This window comes from Ursus maritimus (genome assembly GCF_017311325.1).
Source record: "Ursus maritimus isolate PB19 chromosome X unlocalized genomic scaffold, ASM1731132v1 scaffold_X1, whole genome shotgun sequence".
Taxonomy (NCBI): Eukaryota; Metazoa; Chordata; class Mammalia; order Carnivora; family Ursidae; genus Ursus; species Ursus maritimus.
Window position 1 is genome coordinate 31,820,883 of NW_024423319.1, and position 12,694 is coordinate 31,833,576.

At 41.0% G+C, this 12,694-nt stretch overlaps 1 protein-coding gene across 5 annotated transcripts in view; it reads left to right on the forward strand.

Moving 5' to 3' along the window:
• The window catches only part of KLHL13 (kelch like family member 13), a 191,656-nt gene extending 179,259 nt beyond the window's left edge, over positions 1 to 12,397 (forward strand). For all 5 annotated transcript variants that reach the window (XM_040628854.1, XM_040628861.1, XM_040628847.1 and 2 more), the window contains 3 exons: positions 239 to 1,034; positions 8,312 to 8,425; positions 10,757 to 12,397. In XM_040628854.1, the coding sequence (XP_040484788.1) occupies positions 239 to 1,034; positions 8,312 to 8,425; positions 10,757 to 11,244 (1,398 nt within the window). In that variant the 3' untranslated portion in view covers positions 11,245 to 12,397. The remainder of the gene's footprint in view (positions 1 to 238; positions 1,035 to 8,311; positions 8,426 to 10,756) is intronic.
• The last annotated feature ends 297 nt before the right edge of the window (positions 12,398 to 12,694 follow it).

The following is a 12,694-nucleotide window of genomic DNA, read 5'->3' on the forward strand; positions in this document are numbered from 1 at the left end:
TTTCTCTTGTTGATGTGATGTAGATAATTTTCTTTTAGTCACCTTTCTCTTGGGTTAGGTGAAGGTGGTTTGTGAACTCTCTTTACATTATTGATGTATTTAGATACGAATTTGAATTTGCATCTATATGGACAGTAAGAAGCTTAGTTTACTCTTCTTCTAGAACAGGTATTTATGTTATCCAGATGTGAGTGTCATGAAATTGGTAGCATTTTAATTTTTTTTTATTGGCTAATAGGTCACTTTGGACAATTGTGTCGAAGTTGGTCGGATTGCCAACACCTACAATCTGACAGAAGTGGATAAATACGTCAACAGTTTTGTCTTGAAGAATTTTCCTGCATTGCTGAGCACGGGGGAGTTCTTGAAACTCCCTTTCGAGCGTCTTGCCTTTGTGCTTTCCAGTAATAGCCTTAAGCATTGCACTGAACTTGAGCTCTTTAAGGCTACCTGTCGCTGGCTACGCCTAGAAGAGCCTCGGATGGACTTTGCTGCAAAATTAATGAAGAACATACGATTTCCGCTGATGACACCGCAGGAGCTCATTAATTACGTGCAAACCGTGGATTTCATGAGAACTGACAATACCTGTGTGAATCTCCTTTTGGAAGCCAGCAATTACCAAATGATGCCGTATATGCAGCCAGTGATGCAGTCAGACAGGACTGCCATTCGGTCTGACACCACTCACTTGGTCACACTAGGAGGAGTTCTGAGGCAGCAGCTGGTTGTCAGCAAGGAATTGCGCATGTATGATGAAAAGGCCCATGAATGGAAATCGTTAGCCCCCATGGATGCCCCAAGATACCAGCATGGCATTGCTGTCATTGGAAATTTCCTCTACGTCGTCGGTGGACAGAGTAATTATGACACAAAAGGAAAAACGGCCGTCGATACAGTCTTCAGATTTGATCCTCGCTACAACAAATGGATGCAGGTTGCGTCTTTAAATGAAAAGCGCACCTTCTTCCACCTAAGTGCCCTCAAAGGATATCTGTATGCAGTCGGTGGGAGAAATGCAGCTGGCGAACTGCGTAAGTGTGTGCATTTATGTTAAGCATAGAGACTAATTTCTTTACCCCCAAATTCTCGTTAAATCATAAAATAAGCAGTTCCGTAAAATTAAAGACAAAAATGTAGCTAGGGTTTCATTTAAACTGTTTTTCTTAGGAAATATCAGAGACAATCTGTATGCCTAATCCGGATTTATATTGTTGGCCAGAGTACAAATTATATTTTAGGAATATATCAGTATGTTGCAGAATATTTTATTTGGCAGTATATATGGTTTTCATCTTGACAGTGTAACTACAAAGTATATTCTGCTAATTTCAATTCTAATAGGATCTCGGACAGAAGTTTGGCATGTTTCCTTATTTTCCATTTTTAAACACCCACATAACATTTTACTGTACAGGTTAAAATCCTTCCTTACAGAGGCCTGACTGGTATCGTTTCTTCTTTTACATGATCTTTTACCCTATCCTAGACCCTAGATCACATAGTAAGATAGTTTTCTTTGTCAATTAAATGTACAAAGTTCAATATTATCCAAAATGTATTTACTGTGAGTAATGTGATCTGTGATTACTAGTTTTAAAAATCATTCTCTCTTGGGGCACCTGGGCGGCTCAGTCAGCTAAGCGTCCAACTCTTGATTTCAGCTCAGGTCATGATCTCAGGGTCACGAGATCGAGTCCTGCGTCAGGCTTCCTGCTCAACAGGGAGTCTGCTTATCCCTCTCCCTATGTTTTTCCCCTTCCCCCACTCATGCATTCTTGCTCTCTCTCTCTCTCAAATAAATAAATGAATAAATAAAATCTTTTAAAAAATCATTCACTCTTAGTGAAATGCCACACAGTTTTCTTCAGTGTAAACTGCTCTCATAAGCTTTATTAGATGGCCACTTTTTTGTCTCCCTAATCGAAGATTGGTCACAAGTACAGTTAACATAGAGCAGTACTTTGGCTATGTAAATGAACACTAATTTTGTTATTTTAGGTGAAATTGGAGTAAGATAGCTGTCCAAAAAGAAATCAGGAAGACCACATTTTTCTGTCACACCTTGCATTATTTGGCCTCTTTTTTTCACCCCTCTTTTATTCTGCGGTGAATAGAGTCTTTGTAGTTGACCAGTATTCCAGGCTCTGTAATGCTGGGGAAGTGGGAAATATTGGCCTTGGCTCTGGATAAATTCAGAGTAGTTATTGGCATCTTTTTCTTGGTAGCTTAATGGATTTAAGAATAAGCTATTTATTGGAGGCAAAACCAACAGCTCTCTGCTCTTACACTCTCCAGCTGATCAAGCCCTTTCTCGTTAATGACGTCTTAATGTTACTGACCTTTCCTACCTACAGTTCTTCTTTGCCTCTGTTGTCACAGTGATTTTTTTTTTCTAAGACCGGGCTCTCCAAATGGTTGGACTCGGTGTCATTATCATGAACCACAGAGATTGCCCAATATATTTTAATAATCAGACTTTCAAAAACATTTGAGGCATTGGTACCCTTAGTGTAGAATTGTCATTTCAGGTCTCCTCACTCAACCCACACACATTTTCATGCTGTGATACTATTTTAAATTGAGGGTGTCTGGAAATACTCAAAAGCTGCAACTAGTGATTTGGCGCTTTCTTGGTAAAATCACTGATATAAGATCATCTTTACAAGTTTACAAATTATAGGTCATCAGTCCTGGCAGGCAGTGGTCATTTCGGAACTTCTTTCCTCAAGGGAAATAGCTCCGATTTTGCAGTCAGTGCTTGCTTCTTGATGCTATCACCCCTGTTAATATGCAGTTTTCAATATATCATTCCTCCTATTAACTAGAGGCCTTATTCTTCTGAGACGTTATCATCTTCAGGCCAAGGAGAGTCATGACATAAAACCAAGAAGCTAGAGGCCCTCTTTTCCTGAGCTCTTGCCGTGTTATACTCATTTGGGATCAAGAAGTAGACTACGTCATTGGGCACGTGGCTGCCTCCCTTGCTCGTGACCCTTCAGAAATCACACCCTGCATCTCTTGCTAAAGATAGTCTTCTGTGTTTCGGTTTGAAAGTAAAAAGAAGCAAGAGAAGCATACCTTCACGAGCTATTCCTAATACATAATAACTATTTGATTATATATTAGGTTTTAAAATCACAATCTCCCAGAGTTTAAACCTGAGGATAATGACTTGAATATTCTGAAAAATGATTACCCCTCTAGATGGTAAATAGAGGCCCATTTTTATCTAAATTTGTAAACTGCATGTTTCACAAATACATAGATGGTGGTAATATAGACACAAACCTCAATACCAAGAAACAACTCTAATTCCGTTTAAAGGCCAATGACATTTTTCCCTTTGAAATTACCTCGTATAATCTATGAGTGAGTACGCTTTTGTAGAAAATGACTCTTTGCCTTAAAATTGGCATACCCAGCAAAGCCAGTCTGTAGTAAAGATTTGAAGTTAAAATATATTGAAAGGGTGTTTTTTTTTTTTTTTTAGAAAATCAGTTGATTTGCTAAAGTACACTGAAATCTTGGATCTTAATTGCACGAGAACCTTCAGGCCACCCCACCTCCTTTGGGTTTCTCCTATTTTAGATCCACAGGGGAGCAAGAAGTAGACTGTTTTATCTTGTCACATTCTGTATTATTGACTTCTTCTGAATTCTCTTTATTAATAATGTTTCTCTTTATATATGTGTCACTTGACCTTTCCAGTTTTCTTGGACCCATGGTTTTTGCACAATAGCAGATTTCGGTCCTAAAGAGACTCTTGCTTATATTCCTGAATGTTCCCGCCAGAGGCTGGGTTTTTAACATTTCTCCTGGCCCATAAACGTTTTTTTATGGGAACACCGTCTACACACACACAGGAACGTCTGTTACAGTAACTTCACATTCCCATCTTAACTGATTACACGGCCGTATTAACATGCCTGTGTCAATAGAGAAGGGGGGAGAAGGGGGTGGCAGGCAAGCGGGGATCGATGGGAGAGTCACTTAACAATTTAATAGGTTTGGGGTCCCTGGCTGGCTCAGTCAGTAGAGGATGTGACTCTTGATCTCAGGGTTGTAAGTGCGAGCTCCATGTTGGGTGTAGAGACTACTTAAAAGTAAAATCTTTTCTTAAAAACACAACGATTTAGTTAGGTTCATTAGTACCAGTATATTATTTATTCTTCATATACGCAATGACCCTTTCCTAGATGTAATTATGAAAACAGTGGCAGCATTTGCAAGACATTTGCGATCATTTTAGTGCATTTGGCTTTTTAAAATCCCTTCATGGAGTGTGTATGGATGGACCCAAGCCCATAGTACATCAAAAAGATGCCACTGGTGTGTACGTGAGCCTGGCATATTGCTGGAATCGAATTCCTTAGAAACACTGCTTTCCTTTGACACCAGGTACAACTGGAAACTACGTGAAGCTCAGAGTAGCTGTCACTTAAGTGAAAGAGAAGTCAGTTATTTCTGGCATCTTTCAAGCTTATGTCATGGAAGAAATCGATCTTCCATTGAGGTTTGCTATATTGAAGAGAAATATGACAGCTCAGATACCTTTCATTTCTGTTAAATATTAATAAGTCAAGCTTTCACATAATGAAATAACTTATAGAAAACGTGTTAGATTTTTTTCAAATAAATGTGCAATAAAATTACCAAAATTTATCAGATGCCTCCATATCCCTTCATGGATTTGCGGTTTTCTTCATTAAGCAACACAGCGCCAGCGGGCACTCTTAAGATTCTAGAGATCATAGCCCCTCTGTGGTGATTCAGGGTTCCTCCCTTTCCTACTCTCGAAAAGAACGAGTACGTTCCACATCATCCCTGGGGACCGATTCTGGGCTCCAGTAGAATCACCTGAGAAAATAGGAATCTTTCATGATTCATGTGAAGTAAGCACCCTACATGCAACTCTTACATTGGAGAGGGTCTCTAATTTAAATTGCAGGCAACCAGGTGACGGAAGATGATTCTCTAGAATAAGGGTCAGCGAAGTTGTGTCGAGGGCCAGAAAGTCAATATTTTCCGCTTCGTAGGCCCCAGGATCTTGTCACAGCTCATCAGCTCCGCCGCTGTATTGCCGAAGAACCACAATTTATAAACAAATGGGCGAGGCTGTGTTCCAATAAAGCTTTCTATAGGAACACCAGCATTTGAATTCCGTATGATTTGCATATGTCCCAAACCATTTTTCCTTTGATTTTTTCCCCCCGACTCTTTGAAAATGGTAAAAGCCACTCATATTTTTATCTTGTGGGGCATGTAAAAAACAGGCAGCATGCTGGATTTGGCTGATGGGCTATAACTTGCCTGACCCTATACTAGACTTCCCTAGTTTGTTCATTCCCATTCCCACCTCTCCTAGACTACGATGGAACCACTGTTTCGTCCCTCGCATCATCCCTTGCCCCCTCCCCCATCAGGGTTGTCGGCGTGATCCTCTGTCCCACTGCCTTGTGACTATGGAAAATAAGGACACGTGTGTGTGTACGCTTTTATCGGATGTATTCTATTTTAAAACGAAATACTCTTGATTTTACTGAGAACAACAATTCTTCATGGAGACAGTCTAGAGGTTGACAGTAGATACTAAATGATAGGAAAAGCTAAAGGATATGGATTGCTTAGCTCGAAGAAGAAAAGTTTTGAGGGATGATGAACTATTATGTAATTATTATATTATTGGTGGTTAATAGCTGTCTTACACTTAGGTTACTCCTGTATGAGAAAGTAGGTGGATTCTTATAACCCCTATTAGGGGAAAAAAATGCAATTAATTCACTGACAGAAGAACAGCATTATCTTTCTACATGGGAAAATTTTAATAATCACGAACAGTGAATAGCTATTCAAGTGCTATAGCTCCACTCCGAAAAGAATAGGAGGAAACTAATGGAAACTCCATCAGAATAGATTGAATTAGACATAAGGAGAGACCGTGACACTCTAGAAATTTCAAAGTTCAAGGCAGAATTTTTCATTAAGGAAAGCATAGAACTGTAGTAAAACCCGTCTTTGCCATCAAATACATGGAAAAGATGATCTCTGGAAGCCTTTTAAAACCCTTTCACTGATAGGATGTGTGATTAGACTGCTTTTTTTTTTTTATCAGCTAAAACCCTACCATTAATTACCTTGCTGTTGCCAGGTACCAATCAATATCCTAGATCCTCTGTGAAATTAAGTGAAAGTCGAGCTAAAGGCAAATGGAAATGAGCATGAGAGAAGATGTCCGGTGACTACAAGTAGCCAAAACCAGTATCGGGGTAATCAGCGTGAGCTTGTCATGAATTGTGGCAATCGCTCTTATTTGGGGGAAAGATTTTGCAGGATCCGGCTACTTAATGGAAGGATTTAGAAGAAATAGAGTTGGGAGAGAAAAAAGAAGAAGAAGAAATAGAGCTGGTTAGGGTCCAGGCCTAAAGCAGTGAACGAAACTAACAAGAGAGTAGATGAAAATGAGAACAGGACAAGCCTTGGAAATAAGCCTGAAAATGTAAAGCTCAAGTCACTGCAAAAGGCAATCAGTAAGGGGGTATGAGAAGTGGTATCATGTAGGAGTCGTTAGGCAAGAAATAAGTACCGCACGGAGTCAATCTGATGAAGAAATGAAATGATTGATTAGAGTACAAAATGCATCTCTCATTTCTTCTCTCGTTTTGCCTGTTCTCACGTTATTTTATTTTTTTTTAATAGGGAATCTTGTTCAAGGGGTGGTTCATCGGTTAGGTATTCCAGCAGCTTGATGGAACGGCACTCGGTAGAATGCTTCCCTTCCATTGCCTAGTACTGTACCGTATGGTCAGCTCAGATTCAAGGGAACCCGCTAATTTGAATGCTCCCGTGTACGGTGCTGTGGTTCCGTTCCTAAGAAAAAAGCAGGGGTGGGGAGACAGGAACTCGGGTTACCAACTGACAGCATCTGTAGTAAATAGTGCAAACTTGTCAAGTCTACCTAGACTTTGTGTGGGGTTTTGTTTCTTTTTTAAAGTTTTATTTACGTAATCTCTACACTCCACGTGGGGCTCGAACGCACGACCCCAAGATCAAGACTCACGTGCTCTTTTGACTGAGCTGGCCAGGCGCCCCTAGACATTGTGTTTTTGACCAGAGTACTCAGAACAGCCCTATTTCTTTCTGCCTTTTGAAGGGAATAACGTTTTCTATCTGTCATTGTTCTATTCTTGAGGTTATAACAGAGTGATATTTAAATAGGTTGAGGTCACTTCTCCAAAATACTTTATGGTAAAGATGATAAATTTATTACTGAGAGGAAGCGCCCCTAATAAAAATCTTCACTTCATATCATGCTGCCAGTCATCTCCTAGTAGGAGTGTGACTGGCTACAGTGATAGTGGATATGTACACACTATTGGGTTTAATGTAGAAATGTAGAAAATTCTTGCCAATGTCTAGTGCGTAGTCTGGATGTGAAATAAAGCAAGATGCAGCCAGCACATACGCCAGGCCTTGCGCGTACGCACATAGGTTCATTCTCAACCTCAGATTTCCGTCCTATCTATTACCCTTTGTTTCCTAGATGGTGGATCAGCATGGGGGCCTCGAACTGACTTCTCTTCTTCCTTATGATTTTTTCATCTTCCCACATATTTATCTCTTTTAAAGATTTTGTTTAGGGGCGCCTGGGTGGCACAGCGGTTAAGCGTCTGCCTTCGGCTCAGGGCGTGATCCCGGCGATCTGGGATTGAGCCCCACATCAGGCTCTTCTGCTATGAGCCTGCTTCTTCCTCTCCCACTCCCCCTGCTTGTGTTCCCTCTCTCTCTGGCTGTCTCTATCTCTGTCGAATAAATAAATAAAATCTTTAAAAAAAAATAAAGAATTTGTTTATTTTTGCAAGAGAGAGAGCACGAGCTGGGGTGGGGGGAAGAGGGATAGATGGAGAAGTAGACTCCCCGCTGAGCAGGGAGCCCCATGCAGGACTCAATCTCAGGGCCCCAGGACCATGACCTGAGCTGAAGGCAGACACTTAACCGACTGAGCCACCCAGGCTCCCTCATCTTCCCACATATTTAGAGCCTGGAAATGGGAGAAATATCAAATTACAAAGATGTAACAAGATACTAGATGAAAAGAAATCCTGGCAATTTCTGCAGTGACAGAAATGTGTCAGATTATTACATAAGTCTCTAGTCTAATGTAAAATGTATTAATGGTTCATCTTAGTAATATAATCTCGATCTGTAAAAAAAGAGACCCCCAAAGAGTATCTCATATCTGTTATAGGTATGGTTCAGTTGTTTAAATATTATTATTCTTTTTTGTCTGTTTTTTTTTCTCCTTAAACAGCCACAGTGGAGTGTTACAATCCAAGAACAAATGAGTGGACCTACGTTGCCAAGATGAGTGAACCCCACTATGGCCATGCTGGGACTGTGTATGGAGGAGTCATGTATATTTCAGGTAAACAATTATAATGCAGATGCAATTAATATAATACATACGCTTTTAACTTATGGCGCCATCTTTCCATACAGTACTAGAAAAATAATCCAGAAGAAAGGATCATCAAAATATAATTTGTGGTGATTTTAGTAGAAATATTGTATGTGCGCATTTGCGTATAGATGCCTTTGGTATTCTAGAAGTTCATAAAACTACCAGCAAACCAGTTGTGCTGTGAATACATAACTTGGAAGGAACTGGAAAGCCTTCAGCTTCTCCAACTTGCCTTTCAGTCCCCATACTCCGTGCTCTAATAAACCGTGTACTTCAACAACCCCCATTCATAGTCCCTGTAGCGACAATTCATTTTGAGCTTACATTTAGCTCAAGTCTATGAGGAAATATATCATTATTTAATACAGAAACTCTACTGTGCATAAGCTTGCTCCCGATACACACGCTCTCGTTTGCTGCAACCGATAAGAGGTGTTTCCCTTTTCCTCAGCATTATCAGGGGACTCAGCTGTGGTGTGCTTGCATGAAACATTCTGTGCTGATGACCTGTATATATGTTGGCCACATGGGCGTGTATTTTTCTGATAACAGATTCTAAAACGGCTACCATTTGTTCCAGTAACAACTTTCGTTCCCAAACTGTTGTTGAAATCATCCTTCCGTCCGGTGTAGGAAGGAGGCCCATTTCAATGTACTCTTCACCTCCGATATGGACATTTTCCTTTGTTAGGCAGCTTCTTCTCATTTGGCCCTGACGTGGTCTACTTTTGACACATTCTCCCCCTTCTGAGAGCCCGCTGGCGCCAGGCCAGCAGTTACATTATTAGAGAACAGAGGCATTAAGGTGATGTTGGTGGTCTGGGCCGCTGCCTTATGAAATCTGTAATCAAGAGGGATCAGCGAAAGGCCTGGAGTGTATGATTGACAGGCTTGGGGTGTTAAATTTATGAGCAACTACGGGACGTCTTATATTGAAAGAGCCGTCCAGGAAGTCATGTGCTCCGCTAATCAATGATTTACACCCTCTACCCATTCTATGCGTGTAGATGCTATGTCATTATAATGAGAGCCCCAAATCCTCTGGGGGGAAAAAATGACATGAAATTGTTCTCGTGGCACTTCGGCATAGCTAACGTGTATTTCATAAATGACCTCCCTGGTCAAGAACAGGATAGGACCAGAGCTGAATCTCCAACCAAAAAACACTGTTTTGCTTCCTGAGAATTCTGTAGAGTACAGGGAAAAAAAAAAAAGTAAAAAGCAGAGAGGAAACAGTAATTGCCACCAGATAGTAGCACTCTGATTGGCACGGCTGAAAATTTCGTTACTTCTCTCGTTAATCTGCAGAACAGAGAGTGTGATACTTTCCTTGTAGAGACTGGTTTCTATGTGATCTCAGAATACACTCTGTGGACGATACAGACCCAGTGGACCAACGACAAACGGCGGCGTATACGAGATTCCACATGTATTCAGCTTTCGGAGTCTTTAGGTGTCCGTGCTGCCCCAGATGACATTACCTTCCTGCACCCACCCAACAGAAACTCTACGAAAACAAACAGTGCTGAATATTCTTATATGCTTGGCCATTTGCATAATGTTGTCAGCTTTTCAAAGCATTTTGATTTATTTGACTTCATAGTCCCAATGCTAAGGAGATAAGGAGAGTAGAGATTCTTACGTACATGCTAAGTGCGGAAATGGGCAACCGGAATTAAAATGCCCGAGCCCAGCGCTCAGATGCCAGGGAGTGCCTGCCACAAAGCAGGAGGAGTGAGTGATGCCGGGGCGCCTGGGTGGCTCGGTTGGTTGAGTATCTGCCTCTGGCTCAGGTTATGATTCCAGGGTCCTGGGATCGAGTCCCGCATCCAGCTCCCTGCTCAGCGGGGAGCCTGCTTCTCCCTCTGCCTGCCGCTCCCCCTACTTACCCTCTCTCTCTCTCTCTCTGACAAATAAGTAAGTACAATCTTAAAAAAAAAAAAAAAAGGACTGCATGATGATCTGTACGTGAGATTTACTGCAGACCCAACTCAAAAAGTGGCCCAAATCTATTTTCACTCAGCAAAACCTCTTAAATTCCACGGGTCTCTGCTTGAGAAAGTCCTTGCGATAACATAAGCTAGGTTTTTTGTTCTTTAAGAAGCTGAAAATGTTAATCTCTGGATTTTTAATCCTAGAGAAAGTACTTCCAGAGGGCATTTATAACACCGCCAATAAGCCGTCAGACGTCCTAACAGGTGGCTAAAGGTCGATGATCTAGGATGGAGAGCCTTTTATTTACTTCTGCATCTTTATAATAATCTGTCTACCCTCATGCCTGTGTTCATTCTTTAGGAGGAATCACTCATGACACTTTCCAAAAGGAGCTCATGTGCTTTGACCCTGATACTGACAAATGGATCCAGAAGGCGCCAATGACCACCGTCAGAGGCCTGCACTGCATGTGTACCGTGGGGGAGAGGCTCTACGTCATCGGCGGCAATCACTTCCGAGGCACAAGTGATTATGATGATGTCCTGAGCTGTGAATACTACTCACCCATCCTTGACCAGTGGACCCCAATTGCTGCCATGTTAAGGGGGCAGAGTGATGTTGGGGTCGCGGTCTTTGAAAATAAGATCTACGTGGTCGGTGGGTATTCCTGGAATAATCGCTGTATGGTGGAGATAGTGCAGAAATATGACCCCGATAAAGACGAGTGGCATAAGGTGTTCGATCTCCCAGAGTCCCTCGGTGGCATCCGAGCTTGTACACTCACGGTTTTCCCCCCCGAAGAAACCACACCGTCACCTTCTAGAGAGTCCCCCCTTTCTGCACCTTAAGATCATCCCCCTACAACTGAGATGCTGTAGTCCTATCTTTGCAGCGTGTCCTCAATTCTCTTCTTTTGCGCCCCCTTTAGTAGTGTGTGTTAGGATTAGCCTCCAGTAATTGATACAGATATTGGAAAAAAAAAAAGACAACATTGATGTTATTTGTGCTGTTTGTTTGGCTTAGAGTGTTTATAAAGTGGTAACAAACCATTCTGGAAATGTATCCCAGTGAAGCCGATGTTTAACATACAAAAAAAAAAAAAAAACACAAAAACAAAAACCAAAAAAAAAAAAAACACACAAGATATTGTCTATAAAATGTTTCTTCAGTACTTTTTGATGCTGTGCATTGGGTATAAGGTATTTGTCATCTTACATTAGAAAGCCCAATAAACCAACCCGAAGGTGGATTATAGTAAACGTACAACTGTGCTAACTAGGCTTCAAAGTAAAAAGTTTTCCTTTCATCTTTGTGAGATGGCAAAGGGAGGCAGCTTGCTCCAACAGGAAACAATAGACAAAAGGTTGCCAACGCGCATGAGCTACCTCCCTCTTGTCGTGAAGTATTTTTGACGTACCTGTCAGCCCACCTGTCTGTGTGGGGGCACTGAAAACATATGAAGTTTCTCAGACACACAGGAGAAATAATAACTGAAATTCACCAATATTAATTAAAAAAAAAACAAAAACAGCATGACCCCTCTACTTAGAAACAAGGGTTTGGGGTCTCTAAAGTGTGTATAAATACATACACACACCTACATATAACAAATACAAAATTGTAAAAATTGAATGGCATTATCAAATAAACGTGAAAGATCTTTTTAAATTTCTACGAAAAAGCAGCTTCCGTTAAAATGGGAATTCAGTAGGCACATACTGAATGCACACATGGAGAATCCTACTGAATTTAGGTGGATAAGGGCTAGAAATTTTGAGCAACTAAATTTGTCACTTGACCAAATTTTTCCTTCTGAAACTGTAAGCCACACCTTCTCCTTTGCTGTTGCGGTAACTTGCATATTGGATGTGTTCCGTATACTCTCGATTCATAGGTTATTTAGCACAAAGTATAGCAGCCTCATTGGGAAGCTGCTTTTGCTCAGTGATTTCAACTTCCATGTTTTCTCTCCTTTTGTTCAATAAAAAACATTTAATGTCATTTTGGTCTGAGGCATCCCATTATTGTCTGATTTGACTTTCATTAATTTTTTTTTTTTGGTATGGCGAGATTCAAGTGATCAGAACTGAGAGCACTGAACAGTTTGGATTAATATTAATGACTTGTAGTCAAGGAAAAAAATCATTTGACCAGGTCTAACCTCATTGGTCAAAACTCAGTGCTGGTTGTCTCTGTGGAATCAGTACGGAAGATGCCGAGCACCCCTCATCCCCACAGAACAGAACTGCCAGCCATGTCGGAACCATAAGAAGAGTTACATTTCGGAGGTCAGTGTCC